The sequence below is a fragment of the Cynara cardunculus genome (assembly GCF_001531365.2).
Source record: "Cynara cardunculus var. scolymus isolate 2C chromosome LG 12, CcrdV1, whole genome shotgun sequence".
Classification (NCBI taxonomy): domain Eukaryota; kingdom Viridiplantae; phylum Streptophyta; class Magnoliopsida; order Asterales; family Asteraceae; genus Cynara; species Cynara cardunculus.
The window spans coordinates 1,105,884-1,130,525 of record NC_037539.1 but is presented as its reverse complement, the minus strand read 5'-3'; the positions used below and the strand labels follow the sequence as shown (position 1 = coordinate 1,130,525).

The 24,642-nt window shown below is 32.5% G+C and overlaps 2 protein-coding genes across 2 annotated transcripts; one reads left to right on the top strand and one right to left on the bottom strand.

Annotated features, from left to right (window-relative positions):
- Positions 1–197: 197 nt before the first annotated feature.
- On the top strand, positions 198–11,920 carry LOC112522548 (threonine--tRNA ligase, mitochondrial 1). Its single transcript, XM_025131745.1, has 20 exons — positions 198–486; positions 620–857; positions 959–1,018; positions 2,230–2,319; positions 2,649–2,723; positions 2,810–2,938; positions 3,021–3,110; positions 3,859–3,947; positions 4,027–4,123; positions 4,200–4,286; positions 6,152–6,236; positions 6,439–6,533; positions 7,390–7,422; positions 7,501–7,587; positions 8,437–8,529; positions 9,069–9,161; positions 9,539–9,760; positions 10,608–10,679; positions 10,843–10,914; positions 11,740–11,920. The coding sequence occupies exons 1-20, from the start codon at positions 224–226 to the stop codon at positions 11,833–11,835; spliced, it is 2,166 nt and encodes a 721-aa protein (XP_024987513.1). The 5' UTR covers positions 198–223; the 3' UTR covers positions 11,836–11,920.
- An 845-nt stretch (positions 11,921–12,765) lies between these two features.
- On the bottom strand, positions 12,766–18,081 carry LOC112523668 (protein RICE SALT SENSITIVE 3-like). The gene is made up of 7 exons (XM_025133356.1): positions 17,942–18,081; positions 17,752–17,805; positions 17,426–17,602; positions 17,080–17,185; positions 16,125–16,166; positions 15,989–16,045; positions 12,766–13,236 (listed from the first exon to the last, which is right to left on the bottom strand). Exons 1-7 carry the CDS (start codon positions 18,079–18,081, stop codon positions 12,766–12,768), a joined length of 1,047 nt encoding a protein of 348 aa, XP_024989124.1.
- Between the last annotated feature and the right edge of the window lie 6,561 nt (positions 18,082–24,642).

Here is a 24,642-nt window from a genome sequence, read left to right as displayed (position 1 = left end):
GCCGTAAATTGGGCCTTAGTTTTTGGGCCGGCTGAATTTGCTAATCCGTTGCTTTTACTCCGTTAAAAAGTTAACGTAACCACCGTTATCTGCTGGTTTTCCGTCACGGAAATATTCTAGATAACACGTCGTCGTTTCGTCGAAGAAAATCGAAGGAGACAAGCAAGAACTTAGTAGACCCTAAAACCTTTGGTAAAAAGGCTTTCAAGAAGGAACAAAACGAATGCTATGTTCCCAACTCCTGTGGCGATTCTCATTCCCCTGCCGCCGTTCTCCGCTGTTTAGCACCGTTCTCCGCCGCTTATTCGCAACATCGCCACCACTACAGATGGGAAAGGCTTCAAACTCCGCTCCGAAGTCTTCTCTTGCAATTGCTAAAGACGATTCTTATCTTCAATCAGTCATCCCTAAACGAATCGAACTGTTTGAGTCCCTCAAAGCTCAACAGATTGCGCATCGCCAGTCAATTTCCGGTGATCCCATCAAGTAATTTTTCGTATTCGATGTCGTATGACTGTTCTCGCTCTTAATCATTTTATCGAACAGCTGGTTTGCGTTAGTTTACGTAACTTGAGTGAATGTTTGTTAATGGTGTTTTTTTTCCTCTTTTACTTGTTAGGGTTACGTTACCTGATGGGACTGTGAAAGAGGGGAAGAAATGGGAAACGACTCCTTTTGATATTGCCAAGGAGTTGTCGAAGAGCTTAGCGTCAAATGCTTTGATTTCTCAGGTGGATGGAGTGCTTTGGGATATGTCAAGGCCCTTGGAAGGTGATTGCCAACTAAAAATATTCACTTTCGACAGTGATGAGGGTCGTGACACGTTTTGGCACTCGAGTGCTCATATTCTTGGGCAGGTAGTGATGTAAAGATGAATCTGTTTTTGCTGGGAATGTGTTTAGGGTATGGAGTGGATGGTGAAATTAATCGTTTTTTTTTTGTTTTGAACTCATTGCAGGCTCTAGAAATGACTTATGGATGCAAATTGTGTATTGGGCCATGCACTACAAGAGGAGAGGTATCGTTTCAGTTCTTGTTCAACTTATCAAGTTTCAATAATTTTGATGTCAGCCACATAACAATCTCTTGGATTCTTTATTTCACTTTAAGGAGCTTCTTTGTTTGGTGATATGCACTCAGATTCAATTAGGGTTGTAATAGGATTAGATATTATATTCTCAAGATGGGTTTTTAACTACTATTTGGTATCCCTTTTTTTTCAATGAGGTTCTTTTATGTACAAACTCGCCGGAGGAGGTTAGGGCGCGTTTGATTAGCAGGATTCCAACGGAACTTGAAGGAATTGGAATGATCAATTCCGTTGACCAAATTCCATTCAGGCGTTTGGTTTACCTATGGAATGGAATTGAATTCCACACATTCCTCCGTTCATGGATCTGGTCATTCCATCACAATGGAGAAGGAATTCAATTCCATTACATTCCATTTTCTTAAAAAGACAAACCATCCCCATCTTCCCTACTTGATTAGACCCATATGACCTCCATCTGAACCACCGCCGCGATCTGAACCACGGCCGACCACCACCGATATGAACCTCCATTCACCACAGCCGACCACCATCGTTATAAAAGGGGTATTTTGGTCCTTTATTGTTTATTCATTCCAATCTTGAAGCTACATTCTACCAACCAAACAGGCAGATTTTAACAGATTCCATTCCAATTCATTCCAACCAAACGCCCGATCAAATTCCACATCAAGTTCCTTCAAAGTCAAATTCATTTGACAAATTCCATTCCTTCATAAACATTCTGCCAACCAAATGCCCCCAGGTGATTACTATTAACAATGAGATATACTGAGCTAGTTTGGTTTTGTTGACAGAAGATTGTCGATTGGCCATTTAGAACAACTTGAGCTTGTCATTTATACCTTATGACTTTTATGTGTATGGATTGTATTACTAAACGGATGTGAACACCTTGTGAATCCCTTAACAATCTCTTGTCAATGGATGCATTATATGCCGTGATCAAATTTGTTTAGAGCATGATTACAGACATTTAACTTTGTAGTCATACACAGAGAGATGTAGCGTCATTTATCCATCAATATCACTCTAATTTAACTGTAGTTCCAGCTGCAATCTGATTACGGTAGCTTTACAGCTTTGTGGAGTTCTTGATTGGTAATAGCAGTATTGACAGTTTTCATGTACTAACAACAGGCCTTATGGAGTTGCTCATGGAATTGTTATTGTAACAGGGTTTCTACTATGATGGTTTCTATGGTGAACTGGGCTTAAATGAGGATCACTTTGATTCAATTGTTTCTGGAGCAAAGAAAGCTGTTGCGGTACTTTGCATCTCATTCTTATAGAAGTTGATGAGTTAGCTTATTTTTGTTTTATTCTATTAGAGACGTTTCTTGTTGTTTCATTTATTATTGACAAACTAAATCATTACATTCTGCATTTTTAATCTCTAAAATACAAGACGTTTTTTATTTTTCATCAATTGACATGGAAATGCTTCAACGAGGAGCATCATTTACAAGCGTTTATGAAAAACCACAACTGGAACAAAATTGATTTGTTGCAAGATGGGCGTCCCAGAATTTTGCGTTTATTATATAAATTACAAGGGAAATTAATGTCTCTTATTATGCTTTCATGCCTTTTTCAGGAAAAGCAACCTTTTGAGAGAATTGAAGTTTCACGAAAGCAGGCTCTTGAGATGTTTTCTGATAACAAGTTTAAGGTGAAATTTTGTATTCAAATTTATTCCGTATATTCCGTGGATTGATTTTTGCCACATCTTAATGTTTTATCTCATTGTCCTATCAGGTTGAAATCATTAGTGACCTACCTGAAGACAAGACTATCACAGTTTACAGGTGTGGTCCATTAGTTGATCTGTGCCGTGGACCGCATATACCAAATACTGCTTTTGTCAAAGCAATTGCTTGCTTAAAGGTGAGTCTGTTATGATATAATAATAGGAGTGCCTTGTATATTTGCATATTCATTAATCATATTGTATTTTTAATAAATTTAGGCTTCAGCAGCTTACTGGAGGGGAAACAAAGACCGCGAGAGCTTACAAAGAGTGTATGGGATATCTTATCCTGACCAAAAACGTCTAAAGGTTATTTTTTGTCTCGTTCAGTTTTTTCCCTTAACTTGAATGTTCTGTTACATTTTGACATCTATTTGTCTTTTTAATATTTTTGTTTTCGGGTGATTTCTTTCTGGGGACTTTTCACTTGATCACATACTTTTTGTATTTTTGGGGTATGATAGATCTCATGCAAGATGTTGAGCCTCAAAAGTGAAGATAATTTTTATACCTTAAAGTTGGTACATTTTTTAAGGTTGGATTTGGTCTTCCAAGAACTAGAAATGAAATTTAACTCCTTTGTGCAAGGCGTCTAGTATAACTATAAGAATTCGTGAGCATACTATCGTGTCTTGTTCATTTAAATATGCACATTATCGAGAAAATCTGCCCATAATTGATCATGTGCTTGGATTTTAGTAATGGTGGCTTGATTGTAATATTTCTTGTTTTTCTGAGGCCGTTTCTCTGCCTTGCTTCTCTTTTTCTGTGGTATATCATAAAGGGCTCTCCTTATTCCATTTTGATAACTGTTCATGTTTTTTTGCTGTATTGTACGATCGTCATCGAACTATTTTATGTTGTCTTAAAGCTCATTTATTTTATTTCTTTCTGGAGAGGTTTAAAAAGTAGAAAAAATTGAGGTAGGGGGAATTGGGTGGTCCTTGATCTTTGATATATTGAATATTTATAAATGAGCGTATCAATATAAAATTATTTCAATGAAAGAAATTATATTATGAGAAAGTTTTACAAACACTGAGTAATATCCCTCCAGGAATATATTGCTCTGCTGGAAGAAGCCAAAAAATATGACCACAGAGAGCTGGGCAAAAAGCAGGAACTTTTCTTTTTCCATCCTCTTAGGTAAGTGCATTTCAGGAAATTTCTTTATATCTCTTGTTTGTCTACTGTATTTAATTATTTTTCTTTCTATATGTTTCAGCCCGGGAAGTTGTTTCTTTCTTCCTCATGGTACTCGAATAACTGATAAGTTGATGTCCTTTATACGAACAGAGTATCGCAAAAGAGGTTACCTGGAGGTGATCTATATCTTCTGTATGTTTAATGGGTGATTAATATTTTCTTTACATATGAATGTTAACATTGTTTTGGCAGGTTACCACACCAAATATGTTCAACATGCAACTGTGGGAAACTTCAGGTCATGCTGCGAACTACAAGGAGAACATGTTTGTATTTGACGTAAGTCTCCTGCTGTTAGTGATTTTACCATTGTTCATTCTTGTTCTATATATAAAAAATAATGACATTGGTAAGCAAAATGGGCAAAATACTTCATTTAATGCAATTCTTTACATTCTTGGTTTTGCTATATTTAGTGGTGCAGGCGAAAGAGATTTTAAATTAGAAAATTTTGAATAGGAACGCCTTATGTTGTAGGTGGTTTTTTAGCTGGTGCTCTTTGACAGTTGCTATCAGTATGTCTGTTCCTTTGATGGAGTGCGTTTGGCACACGGGCTCAATGTTCCACCTTTGTCATGACTCTTATACGGTTTCTTTATTTTGATTAATTTATGTAATATATTAAGTATTAGCAATAAAAGATTAGTATAGAAAAGGTATTAAATAAAAATTAGAAACTGCATAAACTTTTTATTTTGGTGTCGTTTTAGTTGTTTGACGAAACTTTCTAATGATATATTTTGTTGTAATTTTTTTAATTATAATCTAATAAATTACATGAATTAATCAAAATGTATAAATATATAAACAACTCATAGGAGTAAATTGGTCATTTTATCTGTTCTGTCCTCTCCAGTTCCGTGTTACCAAACACTGAACAATTGTCCTGTGCTGTCTGGATACCATACTCATCCTTGATGAGAACTCAATCAAGATGCGAGCTGAAAGTATATTGATGTGCAGACGTTAGACTTAATATATCAAAATATGCAGAGACTGTTTTACCACGAGGATTTTGAGATGAGCATTTTTGCAGCATGAAAATAGTGTTGTAATTTTCGTGCAAGAATTGACGCATAATAAATGATTAATTTATGTTCTTCTTTGGTCTATCTAAGCAAATATGATTGGTTCGGATGATTATGTTGAATGCTATTGCGGAAACATAAAAGATGATTGGGCTGCTGCCACTTTTCTTAATACTCTCCTTTTGACCAGAATTACAACATTTCATTATGCCCCAGTTAGAACTTTCTTAGAAAAGTTTAAATGTTAAGTGACCTATTTTGGTCACGATTGTCATTGTGGAAAATATTTCCAACTCGTATTGGTCCACAAGATTTACTTTGATTTGAATCTAGGAGTTAGAACGCAAGGCTACTTACCTATACTGGACTGCCTCTATATTGCTTTATTGGTAATAGTTTAACATATGGATGTCGTAGTTTAGTTAAATCGGCTGTTTTTGGTTTTTTTGATTGGAATTTCAAGTTAAAGTGAGCGAAATGAATGTTTTGGAGCTGATAGTTAACTGGGTGTGACATTAAGTTGGTTATCTTTTAAACAGGAGGTAATCAAATTCAACTCAGAAGTTGTGAGTTGAGCTCACCGAGTTTGATTTTGGGCATCCCTTGAGTCACCTTGAAGCAGCAAATGGCTCAATCATCTACTAGCAGAATAACAATAAGCGATAGATGTTTTGATGGATTAACTAACATGAAACTAGGTATACAAATGAAATCAAGAAAAAATTGTATTCATCTACATATTCAGTCCATTTGTGATGCTATGGTGCAGAAATTTAGGTGAAAAGATGAAGTTTATGACCCAACTCTAACACAAATGAATTATGTTTATATATCAATCTTGAACTAAATTGGCCAATATTAAGACTTTGTTTAGCATGTTTATATGAACTTGTTTGATTGATACGGTAATTATTCATTTGTTTGTTTCTTGTGACCAAGCTATATGGGTTCTGTTTCTCAATTTAATTTGTTTTATATTATTCCAATATTTTCATCTTTGTATGACAATGGTTAGTTCAAATAATTGTAGACATTTGTATGTATTATTTGTTTCACTTTTGTTTGTAAGTTTTTTTTCCAATGGAGTTTCAAGTTGTTACATGGCTTTTAATGCAGATAGAAAAGCAAGAGTTCGGGCTTAAGCCAATGAATTGTCCAGGACATTGCTTGATATTTGATAACAGAGTTCGTTCTTACAGGGGTCAGTCTACTTATATATATAGCTTTGTTGTTTTGAGGTTATGTTTCTATTGGTTTTTGACATTTTTGTTCAAAGCGATTCCACCTTTTCTCTTGATGTACTTTTATGTGTAAAATTTTGTGGTTTCACATTTGTGGTTCAACTAACAACTTGCGGTATAACCTTAAAAGCTATTGAGACTTGCATCATTTCCGGTGTACAGAACTTCCACTTCGCCTAGCTGACTTTGGAGTTTTGCATCGCAATGAAGCCAGTGGTGCACTGACCGGTTTGACTCGTGTTCGAAGATTTCAGCAGGTATGCAGTCTTTGTGGATTTTTGAATACCTTTTGCTGGATTGAATTGTACCATGCATTAAATTTGATAAAAAACAGCTATTTTGGATCCTGGCACCATTCATATTAGATACATTGATCTCTCCGATTTCATGCTCTTAGCAATATAATGCCCAAAATTTTCCTCAACTTTATGATTCATACCTTACATGGTCTTGTAGGGGTTTGAAATAATGTTGTAATTTTAAAACCGCAGCGGAAAATAATATTTGGTTACTTATTTAGAAAGCTTTTCTAAAAGAAACCATAAGCCAGATCCAATGACAATGACATTTAAAACAAAATCTAAACAATCTATAAGGTGTTAGAAGGTTATCTTTTAGATCTGGTATTGGTTCTGATGGAGCATTTAGAAATCAATGTTGATTTTCTCTACGCGAACACGATGTTGGCTTCTACCGGGTGCTAGCCCAAAACCTTTAAAATCTAATATGTGTTTTTAACATAAAAAATAAATAAATTTTATAGATAGACCATAACTCAAATAAGGGTTTAAATTATCCGTAAATATATTTATTTAAACGTAAACATCTATATTTACATATAAAACCCTGTAATTATCATAGTTACATTTTCAAGACATTTTAATAATTATTCTTCAAGAATAATCAATTTAATTATCAACATGATCTATTTCGGGTTTCTGATAATAGAACCATACATATTCTTTATGTGCGATCCTATAGGTTTACATACTCATTGGCAGTGCTTCTGTGTGACATGTGTTGTGGGCATTTTAGAACTTACGTGGTTAATTAATTTTTTGTATATTACATACACTGTTATTCTTTCAGTCTGACCGTATTGTGTTTTCTTAGGATGATGCTCATATTTTCTGCCGAGAATCCCAGGTGAGATGCAATTTACTCGGCTAATACTGTCCAATTCCGTTTTTGATGTTTCTTTGACACGCTCTTTAATCTATACAGATAAAAGATGAAGTCAAGAGTGTTCTAGAATTCATCAATTATGCGTACGATATATTTGGTTTCACCTTTGAACTGAAGCTATCAACAGTACGTACATCTGGTCCCATCTTAATGTTTAAAAAGCTTATCATATAGTTGGCAGTTGCATCTTTGTAGTGCTTTGGATTATCTTTTCAATAACCAATTTGGCGTGCATCCGTCTTTACGGAAATACCATCGTTCTTAAGTCTGGTGTCCTAAAGTGTGGGCTTTATTTATGCCGGTTTTATATTGACATGACAAAGAAGAAACAAACACACAAAAACTAAACTGTGTTTTTTCAGACCAAGGTGGTTGTTTTAAGACATCCACCTTATATGTGATGGAAACGGGACAGGTATTGGGCGGGTAGGGCATCAACCACCCCTGCCCCTGCCTTCGTTTAATCCCCCGCACCTGCCCCTTAATCTCCAACGGGTTCGGGGAACCTGTTGGGTATCCATTTAGTAAAAAAAATGTATTTTAAAATTAAAAATTATTATGGATCGTCATTATATTAATTACCAATATTGAAAATCAAATATATTTTTCATTTAGTAATAAATGTCTACATATATACATACATATTTGTTTGTGCACACACTATATACATATATTAAATAAAATAGAAAATTTAATCGGGGTCGGATTAGGAGAGGGTAATGCCATCCCCGTACCCTGCTTTAGGTATGAAAATAAATCCTCGTCCCCACCCCGTTACCCGTCAAACCGGGGAATCCTCGCCCCACATAGGATACCCTCCCAAACGGGTAAATTTCCGTCTCTAACCATGATGCATATGTTTGCTATTTCATGCTGTGAAATCCATTTTGATCTACCTTCTCCTTACCTCTATATGGTCTATATCAAATTGTGTTCGAAATCTAAAGTATATAATTGCATTATTATGTCTTATAGAGGCCAGAGAAATATCTTGGAGATCTGGAAACATGGAATAAAGCTGAAGGTGCACTTGCAGATGCATTGAATGAATTCGGGAAGCCATGGCAGGTTAAAGTCAAATTTTTTCATTTTGAGAATTGTGTATTCTACGGGCCAAATATATATATATATATATATATATATTTTGCTTCGTGGTTGATGTTTTGACCCTAATAACATATAGATGCATAATAAGAATACATGATGTCTTCTTAGATCTTGTAGGGTTTGTTTGTTGGCAGCTTAATGAGCTTAATGGGACTCCCAACTTATTTGGTCAGCTATACATGACTGTTTGGTAGTGGTTTAATAATATTGAAAGTGGCTTATTCAGTATGCTTCCAGGGGGAGCTTTATGCAGAATTTTCCATCTGTCCCTCCCAATTAAAAAAACATGCTCATTCCATCTATGACAAAATCTCCCCAAACAAAAACCTTTCCAATCTATACAGACTGAATAATGCACACAGACATCTTTATTTATACAAGACTTAATGGAAAACCAACCAAACATCCCTTACTGAACTTTAATTATGGTCAACTTGTCTTCATAGATCAACTTGACTGTTAATTATGTTGCAACTGACTTCTACAACTTGTCTTTGTAGATCAACGAAGCTGATGGCGCATTTTATGGGCCAAAAATTGATATATCTGTTTCTGATGCGATGAAAAGAAAATTTCAGCTTGCAACTTTACAGGTTATTGTTAACACTAATCATTATATTCTATCTGGAATATAGGGTCAGGTTCAGGGGAAAACCGTAGAAAACTGAAAAACCGAGGAACACACTAGTAACTTTTTTTATCTGTAGAGTGTGCACATGTGCATACAAGTAATTTGTGCACACGCGCATAGAAACAAGAAACAACTTCAATTACTTGTATGCATACCGTACAGATGAACGGTAATTAGGGTGTTCCTCAATTTTTCATTTTTTGGGGGTTTTCCCTGAACCTCATTCTCTCTCTCTCTCTCTATATATATATATATATATACATATATATATATATATATATTTCTATATATTCTTCCATGAGCTTATTCATTGAACTAATGGATATTTCTTGTATACAGTTGGACTTCCAACTTCCTCAACGGTTCAATTTATCGTATTCAGCAGAAGATGAGTGTAAACGGGAAAGACCTGTTATGATACACAGAGCTATCCTAGGGTCGGTTGAGCGTATGTTTGCTATACTTTTGGAGCATTATAAGGGAAAATGGCCATTTTGGCTTAGTCCCCGTCAAGCAATTGTTTGCCCTGTGTCTGACAAATCCCAAGTCTATGGACAACAGGTATTTTCGTGTTCTTGCTTTTATTTTAAGTAGGAAATTATTACGAACTTTTAGAGATCAACAGTAGAGTTGCAAACAAGTAGTAGGTTATTTGAGCTCGGCTCGATTTTTCTTTATCAGGCTCGAGCTCGAATAACTTTCTCAATGTAGGGCTTGAGCTCGAGCTCGATGCTCGTTTATGGGCTCGTACTCATGATCGATAAAGTCGGTTATTGGCTCTAGGTTGCCAATTTTTATATTTTTATTGTGTTATTTATGGACATATGAGTATGTTGGGCTCGAAAAAGTATATGCTCGAATGGCTCGACTCGACTCAAAATTTAATTGAGCTTTCGAACGAGCCGAGTCGAACATTGGTTTTCTGAAGATCGACTCGTTAAGTTAAAGGAGTTCTATTTCGTGTTTGAGATCGACTCGTGCTCGAGAATTTAATATTAACAATAAAAATATGATATATAAAATGTATAAAAATTATATTTTGAGGATAGTAAAGTGAAAGTCTAAACATGATCAAATACGATAAATTAAATTTAAAGAATGGATAAAATGTAAAGAGGGAGATGTATTTGATATTTTAGAAGAGAGATTTTCTATTTTGTGGATTTATTGGTAAAACATAGGCTTGTTTCACCTTGTTCCATTTGGTGGGGTGGAACACGTCTGTTCCACTTCATTCCACTATGTTGCTGACTTGCTGTGTGTTCCACATGAAAGTCATGCCAAACATGGAATGGTGATCCCTGTTCTGTCATGTTCAGCGTACCAAACGCATCCTAACCGTTTCCCTTTGCTTTCTGTTGGTTACATGATCATTGCTTTTTATTCGTTTTGTTGTACTTCTTGGCAGGTAAAGGACCAGATCGATGAAGCTGGTTATTATGTTGATATTGATACATCCGATAGAACAATCCAGAAAAAGGTATGTTGGAAATTCTAGAAGGTTCTTATGTTGGTATCGATACTTCTAATCTACTAAACTTTGCTCATTACGTTACTGGCTATATGCTTTCGATATTTAAATTTTGCTCCCTATAATACTGGCTTTTATGCGTTTTTGAGGATTTCATTTCGTGCTTTTTTAGGTTCGGGAAGCTCAATTGGCTCAGTACAACTACATATTGGTTGTCGGTGAAGAGGAAGCCAACACCGGAAAGGTACACATCTTTGCTCACATATTAAACATCGTTATGCCATCTTGTTTGTAGAGATTTTAATCTTTTTTTTCTGGGAAGGGTGTCTCGGGCTATGTCTAGACTAATTCCGGAAAATTGCTACTGTAAGAGATTAGCCCTGATAAACTCATTGATCGCAATTGTTGTGGACGCTTGGAATTGAACCCAAGGCAGATGGGATGTTCCACCAAACCTCAATTGTTGTGGTTGAAATTTGAATCTGTTTGTTAGTAGCTTAATGAGCTTAATGAGATTCATAGCTTATTCAATCAGCTATACACGACTGTTTGGCACTGGCTTAATGATATGGAAAGTGGCTTATTTAGTAAGCTTTTAGGGGGAAGCTTTATGCAGGGAGGCAGACTTTTTCCAAACTTGACTCTTCCAATAAAAAATATGTTTCTTTCATCTATGAAAAACCCTCTCAAACAACAATCTTCTCAATCTCTACAGACAGTTTAATCGACACAGACAACCTTATCCATACACGATTTAATGAAAAACCAACTAAACAAAACTCTTAGTCAACTATCTAAAATACCCTCTCAATAGTGCAAGGTACAAGAATCTTGTGGACCAAAATCAAATGTTCTTTTTTATCACCAATGGGCAATGAGGTAATTTGGTCCGAGTATGCCCTTTTTGCCCAAAAAAGGAAATGTTGCATTTATTTTGGGACAGAGGGATCGTAGAACTATATGCTTTGACCATTTAGTATTTTCATTTCTTGTATCCTATTCAAATAATACGATTCCGGGATTCTATTTAGAATGATACAAATGAATGTAACTTGATACGTATTTTCAGGTAAGTGTCCGTGTGAGAGACAAGCAAGAACATTCGGTGAAAACCATTCCGGACCTTCTAAAACATTTCAAGGAAGAAGTTGAAGCTTTTCATTAGCAATGCCCTCAATCTTCATATCCATTAAATTAGAAGCTTGAATTCTAGTTTTTCAAGAACAAAATGTATGACACAATCTTAATCTTGTATTGCATTTGAAACCGCTACGATTGTTACAAATTTTGTATCGAAGTTTGATTGCTTCAATGATCTTTTTCAGGAATTTCATAAATTTTGTTTGGGATGAGTTTGTTTTCATAGACCTGTGAAACCAAAAAATTACACTGAATTATCATAGCAAAAGCAAGTTACCGTGAAAGTACGAAAATAAACCTTCACTGTAAGAACATTGTGAAGGTTTGTTGTTGTACTTTCACATTGTTTTTACTGTAAAGGTTTGATGTGTCTGGTCTAACAAAAACCCAACCATGGTTATATTCGGTCAAGCTTGTAGCCTTCATATTACTTGAAATTGTGCGTTGGACGGTTTCATTTTTCTCGTGCCAGATTAAATCTTCACATAATATAGGGAATCGTTGCAGGTCTCGTTAGAGCATCTCTAAACGGAAATTTTGAAGATTTTTACTGTAACAGATTCCATAGAACTGTCTCCAAAACGGAGAAAGTAGGATAGAGAGTGAAATTCCCCAAGTTTGGTGAAGTCTTCAAAGATGATTACACAAATTTTATATGAAGATTTTGAGTTTTGATCATTCATTTTGAATAATCCGTTGGAGATGTTCTTACAAACTTTTACATGATATAAAATACACCTTCTGTTTTTCAAATGAAAACCAGAAAAGAAAGGGTTTCTTTTTATCTGAACCCAACCCACCAGTAATGATTCATTACCAAATACTGGTAATGAATCATTTCATTGTATCAAATCAAAAAAGCAAAACAATAAAGAAAAGGACACACTAATATGTAATTAGAACTAATACATACATAATTAATCTCTAATTATTAAGTTAATTAAATACACCCTAATTAATACCTATTATTGGTCATACAGCTGCTTACATTTACATCATGATGTTGAAAATGCTGCTGGTGATGGCCATAAGACATAGAACTGCTACACTCTCCCACATCTTTTATCTCCTCCACCACCTCCTTCTCCGGCGACACCGCCACGAAATGTGGAGGCACCGCCTCGCCAAATAGTGGAGCTGGCGGTGGTGGGGGTGAAACCGGCACGACAGATGGGAGTTTCGAGAGGAGGGCTTCAAGGCTGCTCATTGAAGGAGTTATGTTCAATGGTTGATTGTAAGCCACTGGCGAACCGCTGCTGCCGCCAGCGCCGCCGTGGAATGGCGGCCAAAGTTCGGGTGTGTTGTAGGCTTCTGGTTTGAAAGGGTAGAGTGAGGATGATGGGTGTGGGAGTAGTACTCCTGGGATACTCTCTATGTAGCTCAGCTTCTTTCTTAGCATCACCACAAAGCTCAAATCTTCAATCACCTTTTCATCCCATTTGCAATCAAGTATTTAGTGACTATAACTAAAAAGATGCATAATGTTTAGTGTGTGTGTATGTATATATATATATATATACATATAGAGTTGGGTTCACGTGAGACTAGACTGTTTTCGTGAGACCACATTTTTACACTTGAAACTTCACAGCAAAACTGTGAAGATTTAAAAAAAAACATTGTGAAGGTTACCTTCACAGCATTTTGCTGTGAAGTTTCAAGTGTAAAAAGCTGGTCTCACGAAAACAGGCTGGTCTCACGTGATCCCAAGTCTATATAGATTTGGGATCATGTGAAACCAAAGGTTTTCGTGAGACCCGTAAGACCATTCTCAACCCTTAGATTAGATCTACAATCTCAACATTCATAATCACAAAATTGCCACGAGACTTCTCAATAATCACAAAATTGCCACCGTGCAACTTTAGACAATTAGATAATTTAGCTTATAAAGTTGATCAATGAACATAAATTGGTCTCACGAATCTCAAGAAAAACTCTTGGTCTTACGTGAACCCAACCATATATATATATATATATATATATATATATATATATATATAAAAGGCTAAATTATGTTTTTCTTTCTTATAATTTGTTAAAGATTGCATATTTCATATTTGTGGTTTTGAAATTATAGTTTTCGTCTCCATGGTTTATACTCCTTCTGTCCCAAAATAAAATGACACAGTTTTAGAAATGTGTAATTATTACACTTTTTAAAGAACCAAAATGGGAAAGTAGAAACTTACTTTTAAAAGTGGACACTTATTTTAAAACAAACTAAAAAAAAATATAGACGCTTAATTTGAGACATAGAGAGTAATTTCTTACTATTTTTGTTCTTGAACCTAAGGGGCCGTTTACCTAAACACTTACCCGGTAAACACTTACTGGTAAAATTCAACATTATTGATTACTAAACGGGCAAGATTTTATTCACTAAAACGCGTCGTATGCAACAATTTATCCCGGTAAGTGCTAACCATGTTAAGAGTCTTCGTCTTCACTTACTGGGTAAGACTTGAGATTCTTGCATTCGTTCTTACCGGGTAAAATTCTTAGTCCTTGTCATATTCATCTGGTAAAGTAAAGTGACTTGGTAAGTGATTACCCGGGTAAGCGTTTAGTAAACGACACCTAACTCTTTCCTTTTTACATATGAGGGACTAAAATAGCAAATAATTATAAACCACATATATAAAAATAACAATAAAATATATATAATAAAAACGAAAATAACAATAAATTATAAATAATAAAAACTGAAATCAAAGTTCTAAAAGCACAAGGAATATGGATTAATTTTGTGGTATGCTAATTTTCATTTCTAAAGATTAAAGAGGGGGAAATGTACATTCTTTTAAACTTTGCCTTGATTGTGCTTATAGGGGTGTTATCGTACTTTTGACTTGAGATCACATGAGACAAACTTGTTTTCGTGAGATCTATCATTTTACACTTGAAATAACATTCACAGTGTTTTTGCTTTGAAGTTTTAATTTTTTTTACCTTCATAGTATTTTGCTGTGAAATTTCAAATGTAAAAATATGATATGATATGATGTGACTCATTTGATTATCCAACTTTACAATAAAAAGCGGTTTGTATTGATCTCATTTATTTAATTTTGAATGTCTTATTTCTGTTTTTTGTGTCTTATTCAAAAACACGTGTCGTTTTATAAATAGTGGATAATTTGTCTTGAGCATAATTGACTGTGACACATCCATTCAGCTGTCAGTAAATGGAGATTCATCCAACCTCAAAACAATCCTTTCACTGTTTCAGAAATTGCTTCATACTTATTTTTGTCTTTCAGGGTTTTATATATTTTTTTTATTAACTTGAATATCCAACATGTTATGTGAGCCGATTAATTTCAGTACGACCATCTATTTTGCGAGTAGTTTGGAGTCATTTTATTTGAACCTCTGTGGCTATAACGGGATTTTTATTTCTCCTTGGATTTGAACCTGAGACCTCCAAATACTTTTGACATTTGAAGCCTAAACTCAAACCAATCAAACACCACCCAGGAACGGACCCGGATTTTTTTTTCAAACGTTGGCACCATTTTACTATAAGAAACAAATATAGGGAAAAGAAATTCAAATTGTGACACAATTTGACTATAAGAAACAAATGTTGGGAAAAAATTTCAAACTGTGACACCATTTGACTAAGAAATTGACACTAATAGGATTCGAACTCAGGTCTGGGATGGAATAAGAGTCTTGCAAACCAACTCTACCAAAGAAAACTTGTTCATATTGTAGTTTCAAAATACACACGGTGGCACACAACAAATTAATACATTTGCACCTTTCATGAACGTAATTTTTTTTACCATTCGACGGAGAAATAATACAGTAGCACGTGCCACCGTTGGCACCACTACAGGTCTGTCTATGACACCACCCTTGTGGTTATATACTTTCGCATTCAAATTCAATAAAAATACATTTTCAGTAATTTTATCTAAACAAAAAAAAGATAAAAGTATCAACCGTACGGTAAAAGTTCAGCTTTTTTTGAAAATGATTCCCGATATCTTCCTTAAAAAATAAGGTTTCTTTTGTTCTTTTGATCAATTCCTCCTCTCATTTCACCATTTTCAAAAGGTTTTCAACATAATTCAATTTAGGGTTCATGTATATATATATATATATATATATATATATATATTTGACTTTCAAAAGTCAAAATTAAGGAGAGATGTAGAGAGAGAAGAAACCTTGTGAATGGATCCCAGTTGAATGACACCTTCTCCAACAGCAACCAAAGCAATCGTCTGAAAAAATAAGCACAATTTATAAATTAATTAAGATGATGCTTATGAGTGTTGTACATTATGCATGGTGTACTTGTACCTTTATACCAGCCTGAAACTGAGCCTCCCAAGTCCTTGGATGCTGTTATTCAACAAAATTAAGAAATACCCATAAATAATAATCTGTTATCTTTATAATTTTATACCATAATTATTTATGATATTAAATAGACTATACATTATATATATATATATATATATATATATATATATAGACTTGGGATCATGTGAGACCAAGGGTTTTTCGTGAGACCCATAAGACCAATTCTCAACCTTTGGATTAGATCTACGATCTGAACATTCATAATCACAAAATTGTCACTGTGCAATTTTAGACCATTAGATCATTAGCTTATAAAGTTGATAAATGGACATAAATTGGTCTTACGAGTTTCACGAAAAACCATTGGTCTCATGTGAACCCAATCCATATATATATATATATATATATATATGTATGTATAATATTATTTGATCGAAATCAATAATTCCAAGTCGAAGAAAAGTATTATCTTAAAAAGTTTATAATGTACCAAATACTGATCCTAGCCTTTTGCTAATATCAACCGTTGAGCAAGTCAAAAAATGCTTCTTTATATCAGTATTCTTGGAAGCGGGTTTTGTGTGAGATCGGTTAAAGTTATCGGTGATTAATTTTTTGCCCAAATATACCAAGTATTAGTTTAAATTTGTGTCCTATTTATTTGATGAACTCTTACGCATTTACTGAAATTTGATTAAAATTTAAAGCATTTAAGAAAATCTAATTAAAAAATATGCCTTTAATCACACTTAATTTAATGAACTTCATTAAAATCTGTTAACTAAAAACAATTCAGAGAATTTGTGAAGTATATCTTAAAATTTTGATTAACTACAATTATTCATCATTTCTATAAATATCTCAATTAATTGGATTGCATTGTTTGTACAAAATGGATATGGTTACATTTGAAATATACCATATATATATATATATATAAATCAATACTTACTGAGTCAGCTGAGTTATTCCAAGTAGACAAAAAATTAATTTCTTGATCACTTGGCTCCTTAAAAATCCATTTATGACTCTGATCTGCTGCTACTTTCCCAATTAATCTGAAATAACAAGTAATTATATGAATGCATCACACCCAACATATACATATACATATACATATACATATACATATACATATACATATACATATACATATACATATACATATACATATACATATACATATTACTAGTTATTAATGATTAGAATGGAGCTAATTAATTGGTAGAAATATATAAAACAAGAAATTAATAATTAATAGGGATAAAGGGGTAAGATAACAAAAATGCCAAAATTACCCTTCGCCGTAATTGTAAATTTCATGGGACATCTTGAAGAAAAGCTCCGGTTGAAGCCATTGATATTCATGGTTTGCATATCGCCGGCAGTCGGCGTCCGAGTTTGTGTCTGCTGCTGCTGCTGCTGCTGCTGTTGATGCTGCAAAATTACAAAACCCATCCTCCCATGCCAATATCCTATATATATTTATTATTAATTCACTAACTTAATTCAACAAATTAAACACATACATATTCATATACATATACATACATATATACATATACATACACACACACACATATACATACATATATATATATATATATATGTAGAATGAATGTACCAATTTCTTCTGTTGCCTCTTGACCTATCATATGATCCAGCCTGAGTATCCCATCTGTAATTAATTAAGAGAACATATGTATATATATATATATATATAATACTAAGATGAGGGTATTTTTAAAGAAAGTGTTAGTGGATATATATATATATATATATATATATATATATATAAATAATAGAAGAAATACTTGGGAGGAGGGTAATTTCTAGGCAAGATCCTCCAAAAGACAGCATAAACCCATTCTGAGTTATCATGAATGCAAAAGCTTCTTAATGTGTGTTGAAGAAGATGAGTTACTGTTGATTGGCTCACTACTTGCTCCTCCATCTCTCTCTCTCTCTCTCTTCTCTAAAGGAAGGGAAAGCCAACATATATACCCCTTTCTCCCTTTATTATATCTCTCTTACTCACTCACATCTCTATAGGGTTACTTTGAAAGGAAATATCACAAAAAAAAATGAAATTTTGAGAAAAATCATCCTACTCATTCATCTAGATTGTATGTACATGTGCATAAATTCAAGAAACAGCTTCAATTACTTTTATACATATGTACGTACTCTCCAGTTAAATAATTACCTGAGTGTTCTTAATTTTATTTTTTGGTTTTTCTCTAAACCTCCTCTCTCTCTCTATATATATATATATGTAGAGAGAGAGAGAGAGGGATAGTCAAGCTAAGAGTTATCAAGAAAAGGAAACTATAGGAGAAAAAGTTGGAGAAAGGTTGTGTTTGTGTGTATAACTATGATAATATATATATATATATATATATATATATATATATATATATATGGGAGGTTTATTTTACAGACCAAGTAATTTTTACAAACTTTATAAACTAGTCTCAACCATATATGTAGATAATCAATGGTGTGGATTAATTCAGTTCCTAAATTTACTCTCAACTGTATTTTATAATCGTCTCTAAATTTTAAAATGAACAAAATTTATAGTTAAGATTAGGTTTGTAGGGTTTGTAAAAATCACATAATTTGTATTTGAAACTCCTATATATATATATATATATATATATATGTGTGTGTGTGTGTGTAAATATGATATATATATATATATATATATATGTGTGTGTATTGTAAAAATGTCATACACCAACACACTAGATTTGTTACTCTAAAAGCATTTTTCCTTAGATGACGATACGACTCATCTTCTTTTTAAATAAAAAATAATATATATATATATATATATATATATATATATGGATGAGTAATTTCAAAAGGAATCATATCGTTTCTTTGATATGGCATAATTTATTAACAAAAATGATTTTTGTGAGGCCCACGAACACTTTTTCAAGCCTCCCTTGATAAACTCCACCAATCTCCATCACACGTTGAATTAGGGTTTTTCAAGTAATTTAACTTGTTTTTTAGTTTTTATACATACATATATTTATACCGTCCAGATAAAAATAGTTACTAAAATATTCTTTGATTATTCATTTATTTGACTGTTTTTCCTTGAATCTGACTTGTTTACCTGGTTAAATATATGGTTCAATACTTGTTTTTCCAAAAACAAACTTGATAGTAAAAAATTGAATTTAAAACAATTAAATTGACATATTTAACCATTTATTGTTATAATTTTAAAGGTTACTGTAAATATAAATGCTACATTTTTTGGCTTCACTTTCCTAATAGTCCAAATGTATATAAGATATCTATTTTTTGATGACAGTAATATATTAAATAGTCTTTGTCCTAACGGTATGTGAGTTTTTGACCTCTTAAAGGTTCAAATCTTACAAAAAATAAGAAGAGTGTGTGAGTTTATTTGTTTTATTTGTCGTATATAAATATTATATACTTTAAAAGAAATATAATAATATTTTCATAAAATGAGAAATATGTATATTAAAAGGGTGAAATTAGAAAAGTAGAAATGATTTATATATAAAAAAGATGTGAAATGTATGGCATCAACCGACAGCATGTACAACCATCTTTATGGATCCTCAATCCAAACTTATGACTTATCAACATGACCAAACCTTATTCTTCTATACACATCATCACACATACACACACACATATTTTATATATATATATATATATATATATATATATAAGAAAAGAGGTTTACTTGACAGACTATGTTATTTGTATAAATAATATAAAACTCATTCAATCAATCATAATTTTTTATTTTGTTCATTTTTTTTTGCAATTAAGAAAGATTGATTAATCATTTTTATTATGGAGGATGTTAATCATGGATATTATCATCTCCATTATATTAATTTTAGAGAAATACACGAAACAGTTTCATTAAAATTTCATAAATATTATATAAAACAATTTCACAACCATGTATGAAACAATTTCATCAAAAAAATATTATATAAAATAATTTCATAAAATTTAAACAATTTTATAAAATTAAACAATGAAATCAATGGATGAAAATCGTTTACGCGATTTATATAAATATAAATAATTTATATTTGACAACTCTCCCCCTCTCTCTCTCTCTCTCTCTCTCTATATATATATATATATATATTATATATATATAACTCCTCACTCTCACCTAACTTTCTTATATTTTATATATATTTTACCATCCTGACACCCTACTAACCTTCAGTCCCATGAAAAACTTACTCCCCTCACCCCACCTCCTCACTCTTACACACAAATTTTATCACAGAACTTTCACATATATACACATTTATATATGTACATATTAGATAAATTACTTACAATTACCTCCGTATACATGTGTACCCTATACAAATGAATGGTTGTCAAAGTATTTCTCGATTTTTTTGTTGTTGTGATTTTACCTTTGAACCTGGCCTTATATATATATACACACACAAAGACTTGGGATCACGTGAGACCAACCTGTTTTCGTGAAACCACTTTTTAACACTTGAAACTTCACAGCAAAACATTGTGAAGATAACTTTTTCAATGTTTTTGCTGTGAAGGTTCGGGGTTTTTTTTTTATCTTCACAGCGTTTTGCTATGAAGTTTCAGTTTAAAAAGTGTTCTCACGAAAACATACTAGTCTCGCGTAAACCCAACCATATATATATATATATATATATATATATAGACATATGTATGTATGTATGTATGTATGTATGTATGTATGTATGTATGTATGTATGTATGTATGTATGTATGTATGTATGTATGTATGTATNGTATGTATGTATGTATGTATGTATGTATGTATGTATGTATGTATGTATGTATGTATGTATGTATGTATGTATGTATGTATGTATGTATGTATGTGTGTGTGTGTTGTGTGCATTAAAACGCTTAAAAAACGTCCTATAAAACTATTGTAATGTTTGTAGTAGGACGTTTTATTATTCATTTCTAAAAATTTAAGTTCTATAAAATATTCTATTAAAAGTTGTTTAGATAATCAATTTTATTATAGTATTTTCTCGTAACAAATAAAAGTATCGTAAAAACCGCAGTATTTTAAGAATACCTTGATCACGTGATCTGACTTCTGAGTAGCCAAAACCAAGTATTTGGCATACAATTAAAACACTCAAATGTTTTCAATTTTAATTATTAAAATTATTGTTGAAATTCAAATATAATAAATAAAAAAATTGGGAATATTATTGTTGATGAAGAGAAAGTAATTCAGGGATGGTGACGTAAGCTGATCACGAACACCCTATTCCTTGAGTTTTTAACATTTATATTTACTATAAATTTTTATTTTTATTTTTATTTTCAGATTAAAAGTTTTGGATTTTTTAAAGTAATTTCAATTGTGTTTTTTTAATTTTTATTTTGATAATTCTTTTTATCTAATTTAAATCTTGTGTGACGATGAACTGTGGCTCTACAGATTCATTCGGACAAAGTTAAAAATAAAAAATATGAGCTTTGGCTCTACAATTGTTCTATCATGTCCTGTCTTGTCATATCATGTCTGGACACCAAACACAACCATATGTAGGATCAGATCCCAAAAAATAGTAAGGCCCTGTTTGTTTTTACCTAAAAAGCACTTAATACCTTTTTATGTCTGAATCGATCAGACCTTAGGGTATTAAGTGTGTTTGTTTTTTTTTTTCAATTAAGAGCTTAAAAGCTCTGATTATGTCTGAATTATTTAGAGGTAACATTTTCACTTAAAACCTTTTAATTGCTTTTAGAGCTTCCAATGCTTGCAAAGAAAGCCTAGATTTCAATGATTCAGATTTCAGATTTCAGACGTAAAAACAAACAGTCTGACTGATTCAGATTTAAGACTTCAGCATCACCTCTTAAAATTCAGAAGTAAATTCAGACTTCAGACTTAAGCACCTTTTAAGAAACAAACGCCACCTAAGTCTATCGTTTCAAAAGTCTTAACAAGAATATTTCTAGTTTCATAATCCCTGGAGAGAAGGTTCAAGATCACTTGATCCTTAACTTTTCGGGGAAGGGATGAGGTTTCCCTCGCTTTTGGCATAGTGGACCCCCCACTGCATCACCGAAGCACGGGGAATTTTATGATATTTCTAATTGATTGTCTTGTATTTTTAATAAATTTCAGATAAATAGTTAATAAAGTGTTTTTCAATATTTTTATTTTTTTCACAATATAGACAAAAAAGGATATCTCACACAACACCTCCAATGATTCCATCATCATCTTCTCATGCTGAGGTAATTTATTATTACTTTTGTGGTTATATATATATATATATATATATATATATATATATATATATAAAAGTATATTTGTTAACCTAAATTATTGTGTTAAATGAACTAATCATGACTATTGATTTTTAAAATATAGGGTTGAGATTAATCATATTATAAATTTAATTTATTACCTTTATAATCTCACAAACATATGTGAACATAGTAGCTCAAGGGTATTTATATAAAAGAGGATGTGCAATCAATATCATCGGTTACAAACAGTAGAAATTGTATATGTTTAATTGTGTTCATAATTATCACAAGTGTTCATATATGTCAATTTGTGTTCATAATTACGAAGACACTCCTTTTGATTATTTATTTCACTTCCCGATCTCGAACTCCGACTGTCACCATAAACAATTTTAATCTTCTCAATCTTGTCGTATTGTTTTCCAATGTCTTTATTCATAATTGCTTGAACGATAACAAACACTTTACTAACAAATCTCCTCCATCAATCACAAATTTATAAATATTAAAATAGAAGATCAATATCAAAAAATTAAAAAAAAAAAACCACAAGATCAATCTTAAAAATGCAAAAATCATGAGATTTTATAGATCTTGTAACTCTCAATTAATGATATAGAAATTACAAAAAGAATTACTCGTATACCCTTAACATTAAATTCTTAGATAGAGTAGAACCTAATATTAAGATAAATCATAATTGGTTGAAAGGTTCATAAAATTAACATAATAGTTTAGTTTAACATTTAAACTAAATATGCAATATATATATATATATATATATATATATATTAAATGGAATAAGCAAAGAAATTGTCTTCTTGTACTTGTATTTAAATATTGAGAATATACGGAAGGATGGTCTGAATGAATTAAGATCCAAATATATAAAATTCAGTGAGTTTCTTGGGGTGATAAAATGACAACCCCTATAAACATAACTGATTGGTTTATCCCCAACTTGACAAATTTCTGTAATTCTTCAATTTCCAACATAACTCTTCTATCTCTCATTCTTCCCACCTTCCAAATTCATAATTTAATACACATAAATACATCAAACATCGTTTTATAAACTTATTACAATGCATTTATTTTTGTTCTTATAAAACAATTTATTATGATATATTTAGAAAAACAATTATATTTTGTAAACCAAATTTTGTTATAATGTCAAATTATATAAGATATAAAACACAAGTATATAAAAACAAAACTCTAAATTAAATTAGAGTATAGACTATTTTATAAGATATATGTTTATATATATATATATATATATATGGAGGTTCAAACGAGAACATCTCCATTTTACGAAAACACGAGAACAACTTTATCATATGTGATAATACGTATAAAGGGACCCTGTCATATATTCCAAATAAACAAATCCTTATCCTCTTAACTCATAAAGAAAAATATGGGCATCATTTAATTTTTTAAGATGGCTTCATATTCCATTCCAGTGAATGTGGATATAAATGCATCCAATCATCAAAAGATGCATGCATTTTTCATGGTTCCTATGCATTTCTCATGGTTGCAATGATATATATTAAGTTTTGGGAAAACCTTAAAAAAAATGAAGTAATACCTTAACCATTCATCTAGTCGTGATAGTTGGCAGGTTTAATCTATCGCGGTAAACTGCGATAAATGGCGGGGAATCCACGGCAATTTAAATAAATTGAAATTTGAATTGAAACTATTATCATATTTATGACAGGTTTTTATACGAGGGATATCACTCACTAAGTCTTTCGGTCTAACCCTCAGTTGTTGTAAATGTATTTTTGCAGGTCAATTCAGATTGGAGAATAAAGACAAAGGAAAGATGTAATGGATGTTGGTTTAGTCTTTATTATAAATGTTTTTTTTAGATCAAACTTTTGGCTAATATGTATGGATAATACTGATCTGTTAATTGGAACCTGTTATATGTAAGAGCATGGATTTTGGTATTTGGATTTAATGGGTTGTTACAAGTTCTCCCTTGAATGAGGGGCAACTTGACCCGCAAATACCACTACTAGAAAACCAGGTATCAGCGACGACTATCAGCGAGGGAATTTTTCCATCGGAGATCAGCGAGGGAAGTGACAAAAAATACATTCCCTCGCTGATCCATCGCTGATCAGCGAGGGATCAGCGAGGGAATTTCCAAAAAACTCATTCCCTCGCTGATCTGCGAGGGAAATTTTCCCTCGCAGATTCCTCG

Bases quoted from the DNA above. Each gene is read 5' to 3' on its own strand.
- LOC112522548 (XM_025131745.1), top strand. From the start codon at position 224: ATGCTATGTTCCCAACTCCTGTGGCGATTCTCATTCCCCTGCCGCCGT. The intron at 2,724-2,809 runs GTGAAATTTTGT...TTGTCCTATCAG, and splicing joins TTTCTGATAACAAGTTTAAG to GTTGAAATCATTAGTGACCT. The intron at 10,915-11,739 runs GTACACATCTTT...ACGTATTTTCAG, and splicing joins AGGAAGCCAACACCGGAAAG to GTAAGTGTCCGTGTGAGAGA.
- LOC112523668 (XM_025133356.1), bottom strand. From the start codon at position 18,081: ATGGAGGAGCAAGTAGTGAGCCAATCAACAGTAACTCATCTTCTTCAA. The intron at 17,186-17,425 runs GTAATTTTGGCA...TTGTTATTTCAG, and splicing joins ATTTACAATTACGGCGAAGG to ATTAATTGGGAAAGTAGCAG. The intron at 16,046-16,124 runs GTACAAGTACAC...TTATTTTTTCAG, and splicing joins AGTTTCAGGCTGGTATAAAG to ACGATTGCTTTGGTTGCTGT.